The 17,311-nt window shown below is 41.7% G+C and overlaps 1 protein-coding gene and 1 long non-coding RNA gene across 13 annotated transcripts in view; one reads left to right on the forward strand and one right to left on the reverse strand.

The window, feature by feature from the left end:
- Nucleotides 1–17,311, reverse strand: part of DOCK3 (dedicator of cytokinesis 3) — a 185,444-nt gene that overhangs the window by 40,224 nt on the left and 127,909 nt on the right. For 7 of the 12 annotated variants that reach the window (XM_039559293.1, XM_039559298.1, XM_039559297.1 and 4 more), the window contains exons 23-33: nucleotides 15,253–15,423; nucleotides 13,942–14,028; nucleotides 11,641–11,833; nucleotides 10,563–10,690; nucleotides 9,459–9,605; nucleotides 7,343–7,441; nucleotides 5,135–5,229; nucleotides 3,551–3,626; nucleotides 2,567–2,667; nucleotides 2,235–2,293; nucleotides 685–833 (exon numbers count right to left, since the gene is read on the reverse strand). In XM_039559293.1, coding sequence (XP_039415227.1) covers nucleotides 685–833; nucleotides 2,235–2,293; nucleotides 2,567–2,667; nucleotides 3,551–3,626; nucleotides 5,135–5,229; nucleotides 7,343–7,441; nucleotides 9,459–9,605; nucleotides 10,563–10,690; nucleotides 11,641–11,833; nucleotides 13,942–14,028; nucleotides 15,253–15,423 — 1,305 coding nt within the window. The remainder of the gene's footprint in view (nucleotides 1–684; nucleotides 834–2,234; nucleotides 2,294–2,566; nucleotides 2,668–3,550; nucleotides 3,627–5,134; nucleotides 5,230–7,342; nucleotides 7,442–9,458; nucleotides 9,606–10,562; nucleotides 10,691–11,640; nucleotides 11,834–13,941; nucleotides 14,029–15,252; nucleotides 15,424–17,311) is intronic. The other 5 variants (XM_039559302.1, XM_039559295.1, XM_039559301.1 and 2 more) reach the window with 3 other exon arrangements.
- LOC120410696 lies at nucleotides 2,321–9,606 on the forward strand. Its single transcript, XR_005603009.1, has 2 exons — nucleotides 2,321–2,708; nucleotides 6,684–9,606. It is a non-coding gene; the product is annotated as an uncharacterized LOC120410696 (long non-coding RNA).

Genomic DNA, 17,311 nt, shown 5'->3' on the forward strand with positions numbered 1-17,311 from the left:
TCCGAGGACCCAGTCTAAACCCATCCTTCATTAGCAATGCTCTGCACTTCAGGGATCTGGTTTGCAGTGGAAAATCTAAGCAATTCTCTGACCACGACTGGGAAACAGATTGATGAAGATTTCTCTCCCTGATTTGCAATCACAGCTCACAGCAGGTGGAAACTGCAGAGCTCTTGTTGGACTTAACCCTTCCAGGAGAGCTGTTGCAATTTCTGAAAATAAAAACAGCTACAAAGTCTGCTTCAAGGCATGGTAGAATGATTTAATGATACAGTACCACTTCCTAGCTGCAAATTGAAGACAGAGAAGCAGAGAGCAAATCACAAATACCGGCTAAATCTTTACATCCCCAGTTTTGGTTCTCAGTCTGACCCATTTAATAGCTGACTAATAATCTAAGTGAAACCAGTGGGAGCAGTGACAGCCCAGCACTTACAAAATTCTCTTCCCTGTCTGTGATGTGCTGAGCACATCCCTCCTCTTCCCCGTTTCTGGGAAATGCAGCTTGCACTGGTTAAACAATCTTGGGGGTCTTGTGATAGTTCTGTGAAGTAGGTCTCAAATTTTCTATTTTATGTATATTTACATGACATCTTCACAGTCAGAAACAGATCAACATCAGCTTCCAGCTGGACACTGCAGACAGCCAGAGCAGGAAAAGGAAAGCTTGGGAAGTGCCCTCACCTGTTTGAAGTTGCCATTCTTTCTCTGCTCCCAGTCCATCATGTCATGGAAGATTGGGATCATGATATTCCGGACTTCTGGTTGTGGAACAAGTGTAACACCCAGAAAGGGGCCAATCATTCCCGGAATAAAGTGAATCTTGTGCTCACCTGTACAACACAAACCAACTGTAATTAAATAAAAGCCTCTGCTATCTGTCACTGAGAAAATAGGGAACCCTTGCAATAATGGCATGTACAGAGTAGTAGGCATGAGCATTATCAAAGCAAACATTCTTTTCCTGGAAGGAATGAAAAATCAGTATTTGCTTTACACCATGTCTTGCAAAGTCTCTAAGAGCATTTTTAAGTTCACTGTGAAAGCCTTCAGCAAAAATTGTCAGTGCATTTTACTTGCAAAGGAATTCAAACTGTCAAAAGTAACTGAACTAAAACATACTAACTGGGGGAAAAGAGGCCAGGGTACGTACTTCTAATTTCTGAGGATTTTGAAAGGGCTGGTGAGAACAGTGGTAGTTAGTAGAACACATTTAGATTTTAAAGAACTAAAGAGCTCCTGGTCCTCAGTGCTGCCTCAATTTCCTAACTGCCCTTGACTGGGATTAAATGGATCTGCTCCAGGAGGGACTGGAGGCACTGTGCTGACAATCTCTCCTGAGCCACGTTACTGCACTGTTGCAGAGAGAAACTCAACAAAGCCTGATTTGGAACAGCATCCAGGGATAAATATCTGCATCTACACATCTAAAACTGGCTTCTCACTTCTCAGTTGAGTTTGTCCAGCATCATTTTCTGGGTATTGGATCTCTTCTATCTTGGAGTGCCTTCTGTTCTCCACACAGATCATTTGAACTGTGACCAGTTCTGGCTGTATCATTTTAGTTGTGCAAGACAGACCAGGCTTATTCAGTTTTCTTGCTTTTGTAGTGCTCCTGACTGTTGTCTGAACTTTGTCCAACTTGTCTTGGGTTTATGTTTTTTTGTGTTTTGTTGTTTCTTTTAGCTGTAGAAAGCAGGACTGGGCAAACTAATCTAGAATCAAGTGAACTTATGAAAAACACTGTGACAGTAATATGGTCCCTCTCTCTTACTCCAGATTCTCACGTATTTTCTCAAAGATTACAAAATCTCCTTTACTCATGGCATTTTACAGGTAGCTCCCCTTCAGCTGATTATCAGCATGGTACATTTGTAGTCTTTGGTTTCTTGAACAGCCCTCCTACCTATATTCCTACACATAAAATGTTTGTATTTGGCTTTGTGAATATTTTGCAGCCACATTATCAAGTTATCTAATCTGACTTGTGCCACTCCTTTGCTCTCTTCGTGATTCACCCCTTCTCATATCCTTGTATTTGTGATCTCTATCAGCAAACATTTTGTTATTTTCCTCTAGAATACAGTGCAAAAGAGTTTTGGTGGGAGAAGAGAACTCTTCAGAGAAACAAAGGATTCTGTGATGCCACAAAACATTAAAAAAAATTTAAAAATCTGACAGAAACGGGGGGTTCCTTTGGCTTTGGTTGTCAGGTGAGAGAGGGAGAGACTTACCCAGGTTCTGCCACATGCTGAAGAGCTCATAGGCCATCATCACTCTCATATCGCCGTACCTGAGAGAGAACAGAGACACAGCTGCCCAGGGAACAAAAACTGGGAAGGCAGTGAAAAAATAATCAAATTGTTTAAAAAAAAAATCAATTCACATTTATGTTAATGTAAGAATGTCGAACAACTTGACCAATCCCTGAATGTGGAATTGGGAGATCTACTTATTAATTTCCCAGGAATTTCCACATCCCAGGTTTCATGATAAATCACAGAGACTTATGGTAGGAAAAAAAGTCTCTTTTTTGGGGCGGGAACCCAACGAAACATGTCCTTACTTATCTAGAATCTTCTTCCTCTTAGGTGGTGTGGCATTTTCTAGCTGGAGACTCGGCTGGTTTATGAACAAAACTGCCAGGCTGAAATAAGAGTTCCACACCTGTGACAAGGGAAGGAATTTTACAGCATTACACTCCAAGAGTAAGTTTTAAAGAGTGGAGAAAGACACAGACTCCTTTTCGTAATCAAGGCATAAATTCATCAGTGTCTCTTACTATGGAGATACAAATTAACTCTTAAGGATAACAAGTGGGTTATTTAAACCTTGACAGCAACTGAAACCCCACAAAAGCAGTGCCACTGGGTTTTCCTGTTTGCACCAGAGCACAAGACTGAATAAACCTGGTGACTTCAGCAAACTTTTAAATTGTTTTTCTATAGGCTAAACAGATTTTATCTGTCAAGAATCCCCAGAGATCACCTTATACATGAATGAGAACCCTATAATTTGATCTGTTTTCCCAAAGAGATGAGTTTTTTCCCAACTTGGTGTGTGCACATGTCCCTAGATGCATGTCTGGCAGCTTTTCCTTATTAACACTGAACTTGCTGCCCATCTCCAACTACATGAGACACAGGGACAACGCTCCATAATCCTCCAGGATTTATGTCAGCAGCCAGAGGGACCTCTGGGAGAGGGAGATTGTGAATTCCCCAACTTCAGGAAAAGCATTGCCTGAGTTTACATTGCATTATCCATCATTCTGCAAGACAGCATGCTCCATTAGCCCCATGCTTATGGAATTACTTGTTTCCTTTATGAGAGACTCAATTTTCCTGATTTGATCTCACACTGTATCTGTTCTACTTCCCATCAATTCCTCAGCAGATTCCATTCCTGTCCTTTATCAGTTAGGTCATCTTCCTGACAGACACTCTAATAAATGCTGCAAATATCATCAGCTAAAGCAGAGGGCAGCTCCTGTTCCTTTGTTACTGCTGGTTTGAAAAGATGTCAGAACATTTTCTGAATCAATTCTTACTTTAAAATCGAAGTCTGTTTCCGTGAAATTCTTATGCAGGGCAGAAGACAAGTACTGAACTGTTGTAACTATGATACTGCAGCCAAAAACAAAGAGAAGAAAACAAAGAGAACATTTGAATCTGGAATAAAACATATTACAGTGGTTGGTGGTACTGGTTTTACTGTGGGTACAGAGATGAGCATTCTTTGTGTAATCACTGTGATATTTACACAGAAACCACCGTTCTAAGTTTTAATGTACAGTTTGTACTAATTGATACAAGATTATGAACCTTCACTATTATTGTAACTTTTAGCATTTAAAATCACGTCTGTTTTGCATGGCTGGGCCATATGACCTCCAGTGAAATGGAACAATATACTCCTTTTCCTCCTGTTTTAAACAGAAAGATTTTTTCCCCCAGAGAAGAGTAACTCAAAAAGTTGGGGCTGTTCTTGTTCTTGACTATACAATGGTCCTTAATCTCACCTCATTCAACTCAAGATTTTTGCGAGTTATTTTGCCAATTTTTGATTTTCGTGTTAGTTTTTGTTGGTGGCTGAATACACCTTAGTGAAAGGCAATCAAGGCATGTGATAAATTGAGAATTAATAATTGGCATGTAGATAAAGCAACAATAGTACGAAAAGAAGAGCACATCTCTGATTCACATGCAAGCAGTACTCCAGCAGCACTGCTAAATGTAACTGTCAGTCTAAAGGTTTGTGGCAAAATGATGCCCAAGGGAACAGGTAACCTGCAGCATCTGAGGGAGCTACTGTTTCAGGTGGATTTCTTTTTCTTACAGAACTTCATTGAATCTTTACGCTTGAATTACTGAAATCCACTTCTTTCACTTCTCATTAGCAGGGTGGACTCGCAGAGCATTCAGCTCAGCTGAGCAGGCAGCCTTTAGGAGCATTTCCATGGAGTTTCCTCAGAGTGGGAACTCTCCAGCTGTCAGTCAGTCAGTGGGAATTCCACAGCTAGTTTAGCTAAGGAAGCTAGTGAATAATTCCAGCCACCCTGTGTTCAACACTGCTGCCAATCCAAAGAGCACAGTACTTAACCCAGCAGAAGCAAGAAACTGAGATAAAATGGAGCATTAAAATGGTAGATGGCAACTGAACTGAGAAAGAACTCTTAATGTAATGCTTTGGTGTCATGGCTGGGGTCTGCTCCCACTGTTCCCAGATACCTGAGTGCCTCTCCCTAAGGAGGGATGTTTATGGGAAAAGACGGATGTTCAATGCAGGGATTCCCTGGCAAGGGTGGGAGAGGCCCGTTAACACCCCTGGGAGTGGGGAGCTGGGCCTTGCCCTGTGTGCTGGAGCTGCTGGGCCACTTGGCCCCTCACCCTCAGGGCAGCTCCTTCAGCTCTGCTTTTAACTCCTGACTCAGAGTACTGGTGGGGTTTAACAGACCCACGAACACACAGGTTTGGTCTGGAGTGTTACAGCAACATCAGAATGAGGATGAGCACTCCAGGATTCCTGTCTTGATCCTCACATCTCAGTCTGAGGAAAAACCCGAGGAAAAACCCAAGCCCCAGGCTTTAACTGCCGCAGAATGACAACACTTTACACCTGCTTCTCTACTTACTTGCTGGTGAGCAACCTCATCACCATCCAGTCTCGAGGAAAGACACTCATCTTCATCAGGTTCCGAAACACACAGAAAATCTTCAGGAGGAACTCCTGTCACACAGGGAAAAGAAATGAAAAATCAGCAGCAGTTGCAGGTGAATCTATTTTCTTGATCGTAAGAAAGACAATTAAGCTAAGTGTGCTCTACTTGAGCTTTGTGTTGCAAGGCCATTCACCTGGAAACATGGAAGCAACATACACTGGAATATGGCTCTGTTCCTTTTGTTTGCCTCTAATATAGAACTTGAAGCTTCTTTAAAATCTTCACTTCTACAGGGAGATGAAAATCTTCCCTATGTGCATAATTGTATATGACTTCTCATATTATCACCCAGAGTTCCAGTGTCAATTTGCAGCTATTTTCAAATATACTGGACTCATAATCACCTTCTTATGTACTCATTTTATTCATTTATCTGTCTAAATTTCTTTGGACTTACGTCACAATTTGAGAACTAACCACACCCCCAAGCCCAATGAAACTCCTACATACACTTTCTAAAATAGTAACAGAAAACCCCATTTCTGGCAACTAGAGCAGCAAAGAGCTCTTAGACACATTCAGCTGAATCTTTGCTCTCCAAAAAAAAATCCCCAAACCTGAAGACATTTCTGGCTTTTGACTACCTGCACCTCCATGTCTACAGAACAACAGGAAGGATCAAACATAACAAGTTGTTGGCCTTGCAAACTATGATTTTATTGTTTTGTTTTCCTTCCACACAAAACCAAAATAGCAGAGAAAGTGGCAGAGCAGGGTTTCTTCAAAACCATCCTACCATTATGCCTTAATGGGGGGGTGGGGGGGAGGAGGGGTGTGTGTGATTAATATCTTGGTGTAACTGAGCTCAGAGTAAAGCATTAGAAGCTCCTTGACTTTTGGCCTCATTTTGCCCTAAGTGTAACAGTGATAAGTGAATAAAATGCCTTTCCATGCCAGAAAAAGTATTGGAAATATTATTATGGCCATATTTGATGGGGAAAAAAAAAGTAATATATAAAATCTTCAGCCTTTGTGATACTCTTGGAACATATACTGAGATTATAGAGATACAACAGTTCTTATGGGCATAAAGACAAATTTCAGTTCAATGACCTTTCCACAAGTCTGACACAAGAACTGTAGTTTAGATGGCTTTTAAAATATCTATTAAAATTTATTATGAATTAATTTACCAAATCATTTTCCTGTGAGCAATTTGAAAGTTACCAGAAAGGCAGCAATTTCAGATAACTATCAACCTGAGATACACTGAACCCTGCAACCTAAAGATAAGAATTTTATCATTGCAAATTCATCTCCCTGATTTATTCAGCTTCTCTGTATGCACACAAAATATTTAAAAGCTGAAAGTCTATCCAGAAAGGACTTCTCACTGCTTCTCCATTTCATTTGTGAAGGTAACAGAAGTTCCTGCCACATTACATTGTTCTTATTGTGCTTATTTTATTGAGTGCCATGCTAAACAAAATCATTTTATATAAAAACTTGTCTTTATTTATAGGATTATTCTGCCTTTCAAACAGGCTGTTGTCAGATACTCCTCTTCCCTATGGAAGTTGAGGTAAGAAGTTCTGCTGGTGTGAGATGTGTGATGTGCCATTTCAAAATGTCAGAGGTCTGCGCCCCTCACCAACCCCTGCTGTTCACGGAGAGTCATAATTTAAGCTGATGTTCACGAAGAAGCAGGCAGCAACTGGAGTGGTAAGGTTACAGCTTTCCAAAAAAAGATTTCATCTGCTAGAGACATTTGTATCCCCCAAAAGGCTTGAAATTCTCTTCTGGCATAAAATCAATACCCTTTGTAAGAAAGCTCCAGTGCATACTGAACATCTAGCAAAATGCTGTACAACAACTGACTTCACATTCACGGGATTAAAAAATGCCCTGTTCCTCTGCTTGTGTTTAATAAGTAACAATTATGATATCCTTTATGTCCAACAACATCTATCCTGGGACTTTATTTGCTGTTATAATTTGGTGCCCTGTAGCCTTAAATGGTTTTTTGCAACACTACACCAACGATTATAAAAGTGAAAGGAAGGTCCCTAAAGAGAGTGCCAGTGGATGGGAATGATTAACAGGGCAAGTGATGCTCGAGGGATTCCCCTCTGCTCTCCCATTCTGAGGGAATCACCCTACAAACACCACACCCTTTGGTACCTTCAGCTCATCCTTGCTTTGGAAGTTGTCCAGTAAGTGCTGGAAGTGAGTGTCTGACATCTGACGAAGCAAAGATAAAAGGCAGGAGACATATTCTCCCTGTTGACCAAATGAGAAACTCTTTCATTGAGACAATCTGAAATTTCATAGATACAAAGCTTAACCTGGGGGAAGGTATAAAGGGAGGGGTCTGAAATGGCCCCAATGCCTGTGAGGGGACAGCTGACATGCACAGAGATTGAAAGTACTGCAGGTTAACAGTTCCTGAGTTACTGTTAATACAGGGATACACCTCCAGGAGGCTCCTCCACAGATGCCAGTTTTAAAGGTCTTTTTGATAATCAAAGTTGTAGTCTAATCAAAAATCATTTAAAATTATTAATACAGACATTAACAAATCACCCTCCAAGCATGCAGGTTTTGACAATAACTTTTCAGGTACTTAATATACAGTGTCTGTCAGAGGTGTGACTGCAGCTCATGCCAACAGACCAGCAATTATTTGAACTGATTGACTCAGACCAGTAAAGCAGTGACAGTTTGGGATCAGGCTGGGCTACAGAAGGTGTCTGGAAGCTTGTAAATATATGGCTTATTAGTGTTCACCAAGTTCTGTGCTGTCAAAGCTCCAGTACTGACAGGACTGCAGTCAGATTTCCTGAGCACAGTCTGAGTAAGCCTACATGAGCTACAATTACATTTCTGTAATTCTGCAAAGCAGATGCACCCTAACCAGTTACCACAGCATCCCAAAGTGTTTTCCAAAGAGGAACTCCCCCATTTTACAAATCTGAAAGCAAAGCACAGAGAAGTTAAGCAATCTGTCCAAGAGAACAAGGTGGTGCCAAGAACAAACATCAGGACTGGGTCTGTTGATTGCCAGTCCCTTGCACAACACTATTTTTTTCTACAACAAAGAGCAACTAATTTGGAAAATACACAAATCTAAGCCATATCTAATAAGAATCCATATATCACTGTGCTGTGAAATGTAAACTGAGGAGCAAATATAAGGGACCGTGCCTTCCATTTTACTGTTTTTGTAATTGGCTCAAGCATCTACCCAGGAGCTTTGACACAGGTTGTTCCAATAAAGTTTCCAGGGCTGAACTTCACTAGGAAGAAAGATGTGCTCTTTTGTGTGGGCTGGCATGTGGTAAACAGCAGTAAGTCAAATGGCAGCAGTAAAAGGAAACTGAGATATTACTGGACATTTGCAAGCCAGTGCCTTTCTTGTCCTGTATCAAAGAACATCTTGTTATCTGAGCTAACAAGGAAAGGTCCAACCTTCTCTCCTGTGTGAGAAGTGCACCTTAGTGCACATCTGCCCCCAGCAGCACTGCTGAGGTTTCAGCCATTTGCTAAAAAAACAAGTCTAAAAAAAGGACATTCTGAACAGCAGCTTAACATTCTACATTGTGCAAAAGCTGCATTAGAGACTCTGACAAACAAAAATAGACTAAAATAGGCTAGAATAGAAAAGGGCACAAATCCAGGAAAGAAGAAGGCTGAACAGCAACATTCTATTCTTTTTCTTCTCTTCCACTGCATGTCAAAAATTTTTTCCCTGTGGCTAATGCTGGCAGCCTGGGTAAAGTGGTGGCTTCTCCCACCAAGCTCAACAGCTCACTTGACTTATGATCTGTTAATTTCTTTTGAAAAAGTATGCTGTGTTTCATTTGCATGAAATAATCAATGACCTGGGACAGAAGCTCTCCAGGGTGTTTAGCAAAGGGATTTAACCACAGAGCACTGTGATATCCTCAGTTTTGGGGATCACAGCCTAGTACTCATATAGCCCTTGGTGACACCACCTTAGGGGTGAAGCTCCAGGCAGCTGCCCAGTACCTCAAGTTTTAAGCAGTAACTCTCAATCACAGCTGCAAAGACAAACAAGAAAATAATCCAGCAATCCACTAAAGGCTCCTGAGCTCCACTGCTTCCTGCCGCCCTCACTAGTGCAGGGAGGAGGGAATGGGTTCGTGGCTTATTAAGGGAAAGAGACAAAGCCCTGGGCATTCATGCAGCAGAGATGATGATGAGGTGCCAGTGGTGGTGAGGGACTGAACCAGAGGTTAGAGAAGCAGGAAATAGAAACTGATTGTTAGTTACTAACAGTGATTTCTGCTGTGCACTGCGGGCAGCGCTGCCCTCTTACCGCCTCCTGAGACTGCGATTTACTCATGATTGTGAGCAGAGTTTGTAACAGCACGTCCAGGAGGCTCTCCACCATCATCTCAACCTCCTCCACGACATCTCCCTCCTACAGCAAGTGGTGAGCAAACAAACAGTTAGAAACTGGAGAAATGGAACTGGTAAAGACAGTTCTGCTGAGTCAGCCATACCACAGGCTTGCTGGGATAGAGAGCTCCATAACAGGTTCAAAGAAGTACAGTCAAATTCCTCATTGGTACCAGATCCTGTTGTTCTGTCAGAGTGTGTGTGTGTTACCTTGACAGTCTCTGATGGAAACATTCAGGGTCACAGCCGTAAAGGTTAGTCTATAATCAAAGCTCTAGAACACAACAGGAGCAGATTATGTTCAGGAACCTTTACTCCATGGCAGTATGATTTTAGCTTATTTCCATGATACCTTTCATCTCATTCCTTTCACACAGAACCGTGACTTGTAATTGGAAATACACATTGGTATGAATTATATTTAGCACTGCAAGCTTCCTACTTTAGTCAGGTGGGGAAACTTCACCACCCCCTCTTTGCAAGCATTGCTTTAAATGATGTAGTTACCATTTGAGATCAGGGTATTATGACCATCAAAGCTGGGTGTTGAAACTCAGCAGCAATTTCCAGAAGTAAGTGGGATTCCATTGATTGGATAATTTTAGAGTATTCTTTTAATGTGAACCACAAAGTGCTAGTTACTGTCTTTTGCAGAACTATGAGTCCTTGAGCTGTGTAGAACTTTTAAACTCCTGTGACATCTAAGTTCCGGGCTTGCATGAAGAAAATGAAACAGTGTCAAAGCTGGCGAAGGCATATGCATTTCCCCCCTCCTAACAGCAATAACACTGTAATCAGGATGCTCTGAGTCACACACACAGAGCCAGACCCTCATTTCAGATGTTCTCCTGCTGACAGCACAATTTTGTTTTTAAAAGGTTCTTTGAAAAACCTATAATAACCTATAAAAATCTCTCACTCTTCATTTTACTACATCAGTGGTGCAAATAAAAAAATTAAAATCAAGCAGCAAATTTACCAAAGAACTGGTCTTGATTATGGAGAAGATACTACTGAGGATCCCAGAGCAGATAAGCAGCTCCTTCTGCTGTCGTAGGTGAAGGTGAATGTGGTGAAGGACTACAGGCAGCAGGATGCGCCGGGACTCTGAATCAAGGAAAATAATTTCAAATTTAAGGAAAGAAAATATTTACAAACAATTGCAATGGATGGTTTCAAAAAAACTCTGTGGTGTTATCATTCTCACCTTGTACTGAGTACAGTAATTTAAGTGCACTAAGTTGAGGTCCTCACTACAGGAAAGAGAAACCCAGTGGTGCTTTCTATCTTCCACTGTTACCTTCATAACTTCTTTCATTCAGACCTTTATGTAGGAAATACACTCACAATCTTCACCCATTTTCCACTGAATTCTTAAAGGTATTTTTAATTCTGATTTTTAAAGTATATTTAAGCAATAATAGAAGTATATTTAAGTAAAATTTTAAGAATTAAAGAATTACTAAAGTGTTGAGCTAAAGAAATACTGAAGTTATAATGTAAAGATTAAAGACACTTCAAAGGAATGTGGTGGGTTTCTCACATGACTAACCGCTCTGTTTCTCAGGCATAAGCTGGCTGGAAAGGAGGTTTTCTTTCTGTGCATGGTAAGACAATGCAAAGTGTGACATGAGATTTGGCAGTTTTAATAACTGACTTGATTTTTTAATGTATGTTTATCAACCTTTAGTAACTACAATTTATCTAAGATGGATTAATAAACATTTCCTACCATAGGGACACTTGTATTTGTGTCAAACAGAGTTAGCTGAGTTACAGAAAATTCTGAGTTGGGACACACAAGGATCATGGAGTCCAACTCTGAAGTGAAAGCCCTTGTGAAAACAGGGATCAAACCCACAATGTTGGCGTTATTAGCACCCTGCTCCAACCAACTGAGCTAATGAATACATTTATTAACAGTGCTGCCAAGAGAAATAATTATCAACATTATTAGCATTCAGCAGGGAATTATTTGCAAAAAAGCCATTGCAAAAGAACCCAAGATGTTGCTACCCTCAGTGAGCAGCAGGCCTGAGCCCTGGGGCCCAGCTCACCCGAGAAGGAGAAGAGGCGGCTGTCGACCGTGCGGGCGATGGACTGGAGCTTCACCACATCCATGGACTGGCCGATGTGCACCGTGCTGGGCATGCTGCCCAGCGTGCCCCGCACGAACTCTGCCACCTCCTGCACCGTGAACATCTGCAGCAGCTCGTCGAAGATGGCGGGGAACGAGTTCAGCAGGGCGGCCTGCGGACACAGGACGGGGCTCAGCACCTGCAATTCCTGACCTGCAGCTCAGTGCAGTGAGGTGGGAACAGCAGGAATACTGAATGAAGGGCCTGCACAAAGCTACTATGGACTGTGCTATGGCTGGTGCTCATGGTTTGTGGTACCTGGAGCTCAGAGGGAACAAGCCACACGCAGGATAGGGAAATCAAGTGCTGCTGCAATAGTAAATCTTAGGATAAGTTGCACACATAGATACAGCTTCAAAAAACTGCTTATAAAACAGAAAAAAAATGGAGATATCAGAGAACAGAAAACAGTCCCTTTTTGTTGATTTACTTTTTTCAGTTAATACACTACTGATTAGAGAGTTCTATGCCAATTGTTTGTACTAAGCAACTACCTAAGACAGTTAAAACTCTTCAGAAAATATTCTGAAGTGAGGAACCTGCTGACAGACCCTTAACCAGCTCTGCCATGTGACATTCCAGGATTTCTGCAGCAGGGGTGGGGTGTGAGTCCATGTGAAAGAGGCATCACATCATGCGAGTGTGCATGTGATCCTTGCAGTAACAGATATTTCCAGTAAGCTGGAGCTAGCCTTGAAAGTGCTTCTTAAAGTGCAGCAACAAAAAACTCTGCATGTCTTATTTCCTATTTTTCAATTAATTTCTTCACAAGACTAGAAAATTCCATGCATTACCCTATGCTCAAGTTCTGCACACTTGGTGTGCTATCAAACAACTGCCACCACCTCTAATGTTTTAAAATTTTCTCTCCCTCTACATCCTAGTCAAGCTCCATGCCTGCTTCCTCATTATAACTACTTAAATTCCTAGATGGTTGCTTTCTTGAACCAGCCTCACCTTCACTCTTCCCTTCCTGCCATTTCCACCTCCCTTCCCTGAACCTCTCCACACAAACCCCAGTGATTTCCTGCACAAGTTCAGATCTACCACTTCACTGCAGATCTCTGTTCAGCTTTGCTGTTCCAGAGTCTCACCACTATCAGTATTTCCTTTTCCTGAGATTTTTTTGTTTTCTCATTGCATAACCATTTCTGTATCTCTTCCATACTGACATGACTCTCCTAATCCATATAATCCCAGCCTCCTTTTTTGCCAAGTCTTTTTTCCTTCAAGAGTGAAGTCTATTTAATAGTATTTGAGCAAAATCTAAGTTATTTTTACAACTAACATCGTAGAGCTCATTAAATTACTCTGAATATAAATTTACCTCCTTCTTCTTCCACTCGTTCGCTCACAAAATCTAATTTTGTTACAATCAACTCAGATTACACAAACCCCCACACGGCCTCCTGGGTGTTGTCACCTATTTGTTCCTCCATACCTACAATGTACTAACAAAATAAATATGTATAAATCATTTCAATATCTCCTGGTACTCTTGGAAGGCAGAAACAGCCACAAATCCAGCCACTGTCTTTATCTTTGGGATAATGCAAGTGAAATTACAATATTGGCCCGACAAATCCTTACAGGAGTTTAGGAAAACTTTCTGTTACTTATAAAGCAGAAGGATTTCCTTGTAGCCCATAGCAATCCAAGGGAAGGCATGGGATCTCTTCAGGAAGATTTGGAGCTGTCCTGAGGCGACATCATTTCAACAGTTCCTTGAAGGGTCCATTATTGCACAACACTCTAAAATATGCTGGAACATTACTCATGTCAAACTAATTGCCTGGGAGGAAGGAAATCAGCTTTACTCATTGCTGGAAAGAGCTGAGATACTGAGACCTCTCAAATATCCTGGAGAAGAGGACAAATGTGAGGGAAGTTAGGTTTGCCAGGGCCTCAAGCATTTCTGTGCATATTTAACAATTGTCCAGATTTCCAGAACTAATAATCAAATAAGAAACAAATGCTTGGCTCCCCTGAACTATTTGACTTACATAATCTTGTGTACACCCTCAGTACTGTCTTTTTGGTGTGTGGATGCCATAAACTGCTCCATTAATAACCAAAATATTCCACATCTCCAAGTTTTAAAGTACCAGCCACTTAAACTCTAGTTTATATGCAGGAAAAGAGTGTTTGGGGTAGGGAAAAGAGATTAACTGGGAACATCCACAGTGAAACACTTGAGCAGTCCTGGGGATCATTACTTACAGAATTAAATGTCGGCCTTGTTGTGCCCCCACATTTTTGTGGGGCACCTGTCCCGGCTCCGCTCGCCTGCCCTCCAGGCTGGGAGGCCTATGGGGCAATGGGATCAGGGGGCAACATAGTGGCAAGGGGGAAACAAAAAGTAAACTTTTCAAAGATTCAACAAGGACAGGCTTTACAAATTACAAAAGTCCAAAGTAAGAAATACCATAGTGAGAGAAAGGAGAAAAAAATTAAAAAGAGAAACAAAGAGAAAAAAAAAAAATCCCCCCCTCCTCAAAGTGATTCTCCCTCTGTATTTGGGACCAACACAACTGGAAAACATTCATAAGATGCTGTTTCCATTCACCATCACTTTGTCTGCAAAATTCTGTGCGCTGATTTCACTTGTTCCTGGCTCATCTTATTATACCCACTAATGGGTGATTAAATAAAACATTAGAGCAGCTGTTCTCAAAATCTTCCAGAGCAGCTCCTTAAGAAAGAGATCATTCCACTGGCAGCTTCCTGAACCAGCAGAGTCACTGCTTGGCTGCAACGTTCACAGCAGCTGCCTCTTGGTAAAATACAGCAGGTGTTCCAAACATCTGTAATTCTGCATTAGTGATTACAAACCACCTTCACGTTACCAGGGAGCTCTGGGTGCTGCATTCTGACATTCCCTGAGCAGAGGCACAACACAGCATGTTTGACATTTAAAACTTAAATGCAGGAGTATGTACTGGAGTACAGTGGTCTTTAAAACTGAACCCAAAATTCAGCAGCATCCTTACTCACTTCGAGCATTGTCTTCAGCCCACATGGAATCTTCATGAAGTCCCCTGGGCTACATTCAAAATGATGCATTAAATATGAGTATGGGCATCACAACATGTTTGTGGTCAGGCTGCACGTGATTCTGACTGGAATTTTAGCACATGCTGGAGTTAAGTTTATATGAGTGCAAATACATCAGCTGAACTTCTCACTGTGATGCTGCTGTGACTGTGAGTATTGATTTGAAGTACTATAATGAAGGATTTTGAAATTCTTGAGGCCAACCATAAGACATAGGAGTGAGAGAGACTTGAAAACGCAGTTCACTTCTGCAAAAATTGTATTCTCATGTGAGAGGTCACTTCCCCCTAGCGAGCCCCCAGTCCAGCTCACCTGTGCAAAGCTACTGTCTACCATTAATGGATGTCTCATTTTCCAGCAGTTTGTTAGGGGGCAGAACTCCACTGACCTGCATTTAACCCCCATGTGCCCACACCTCCTACCCCTGCAGAACAGCTGCCTCGTGGTTTGCCAGTGGGAGTGTAGGAAATAGCAAACCTGTGTGAAGATGAGAGTCTCAGAGCTCCTGCTGTCCAAGCTGAGCACAAATCTGATGGACTGGAAAAGCTCCTGGATGCTGGAGCGGAACTGCTCCTCCTCCATTCCACAAGTAGCTCTGGAGTAAAGGATCCGAGATTGGACAATGAACTTGAAAAGATATTCCAAGGCCTTAAGGAGCAGGAGAAGAAGGAGATCAAGACAGAGAAAAAGAGAGAAAGAAAAATAAAGGAGCTGTAAAGAGAACCAGGAAAGACTCTACATGCATAATAACTAAATTCTTGAGCTTTAGAAAGGAGAATGAAAAACAGGTTTTATAAGTTACATAATTCAGTTGGGGAAGAGCTACTCTTAGGCAAATACCCATTCTCAACCAATAGTCTTTGTTACTTGCATGTCCCACTAACAGAAAAAGTAAGCATTTACATCAGAGAGACAAATCGGAGTTACATAATTTGAGGAAAATTTTGGTCAAGGTAAGAAACTTCTGGTTTTCTCATGACTTGGCACAATGACTGAAGTGTCTGAAGCAGCTGTTCTGTTTTCTTTCAAAATTTTGTAAATGGCATTATTTAGAACTGCATTTATTTGGCAGCAGTGACCATGAAGAAAACACATTGTTCTGAGCAGCTGTAACAAGTCACCACCCTATCAACAGTGACACTTCACACACCTCCTTGATACTGGCTGTGCACAACTGTCAGCACCAGAATGCACCAAATATCAGGGACATCACACTTCACTCCTTCCCTTAGTGCTTAACAGGATTCACCAGCGAAGCAGGATTAAGGGAAGACATAATGCACAGTTTGATGATATCCTCAAAACCCAGCACAGGAAAACAACAGGCTGGAGATACAGCAATCATAGGCTGTACAGAAACCTAAGAGATATTTCACTCCATCCCATGGAAAGTATTCTTGTCTCACTTCAATGCTGGGAAACTGGAAGTTAATTCAAATACAAATTTTGTTATCAAGAGATATTTTTGCACCCATAAGAGCCCCTCACTGAACCACCACACAGTATGCACAAGTATGCAATGCTATGTTGTAAGTTTTAGAATGCCACAGCTTTATGGATATAGAATGTGAAATTCCTCATAAAGCTATCATGGATTTCAACATGCCATTGACTCTTACAGCCTCTTTTCCCCCCAGAAATTATGGCAACTTTGGTAATTCACCAGTTATTATTTATACTTCTGTACTAAACCATTTGGTGAAGCTTCCTTACACCAAAGAACTTCATCAGGAAATAACAGCTGCGTTCCTGCCTCATTTCCAGACGAAGGCCAGTTGGTTCCCAGTCAGCTCTCCAAGGCTGGCATCCCTGTGCTAACACCAAACCCAGCACATGCAGTGCTGGTATGAGCTGTTTTAGGGGTTCAGTACATACAACCATAATTCTCATCTGAAAGCTCATAGCTTCAATGTGAGGATTACGTTTTGCAGTGAATCAGAGCATTTATGTGTGAGCCTCCATAATTCCCTGTGGAAGGTGAGATAGCAGAGCTCAAAACACTACACTTCCTTAGCACAGACAATGAGCCCACACATGCAGTGAACCAGAGAGTTCCCTGTGTTTGCACACATGGCTGGGATGATAAAAACACAAACCAAGTCTTGGTAGCACACGTCAGAAGCTGGACTAACTTTGGCTCTTGCTACCTATGGCATCACAAAAATGATGTGCATTTGTGCCTAAGGACATAGAAGTGCTCTGAGATAAAATCCCAGCCTTCGATGATGTTCGGCAGGACATAAAAAATCAGTGCCCAGTTAAAGGACATCCCTTACAAACATGGTCTGTGTGCATGTTCACGTAACAGGTGAACACCTCTGCCCTGTGACCAGCAGCACAAAGACTCAGGGAAAACCTCCTGAGGGAGAAAAGCCCTTGCTGTTGGTTCCCTGATCTAGGCAAAACCCACCTATGGTTCTACTACTGGAAGATAACTGAAGCTGGAAGGGCATTTCCTAGACACACTTCCTATGGTTTTTATTTCCTCAGGGACAACAAAAGTGGCTGTGGAGGCATTCATGGACACTTGGTTACA

This window comes from Corvus cornix, chromosome 12, assembly GCF_000738735.6.
Source record: "Corvus cornix cornix isolate S_Up_H32 chromosome 12, ASM73873v5, whole genome shotgun sequence".
NCBI lineage: Eukaryota > Metazoa > Chordata > Aves > Passeriformes > Corvidae > Corvus > Corvus cornix.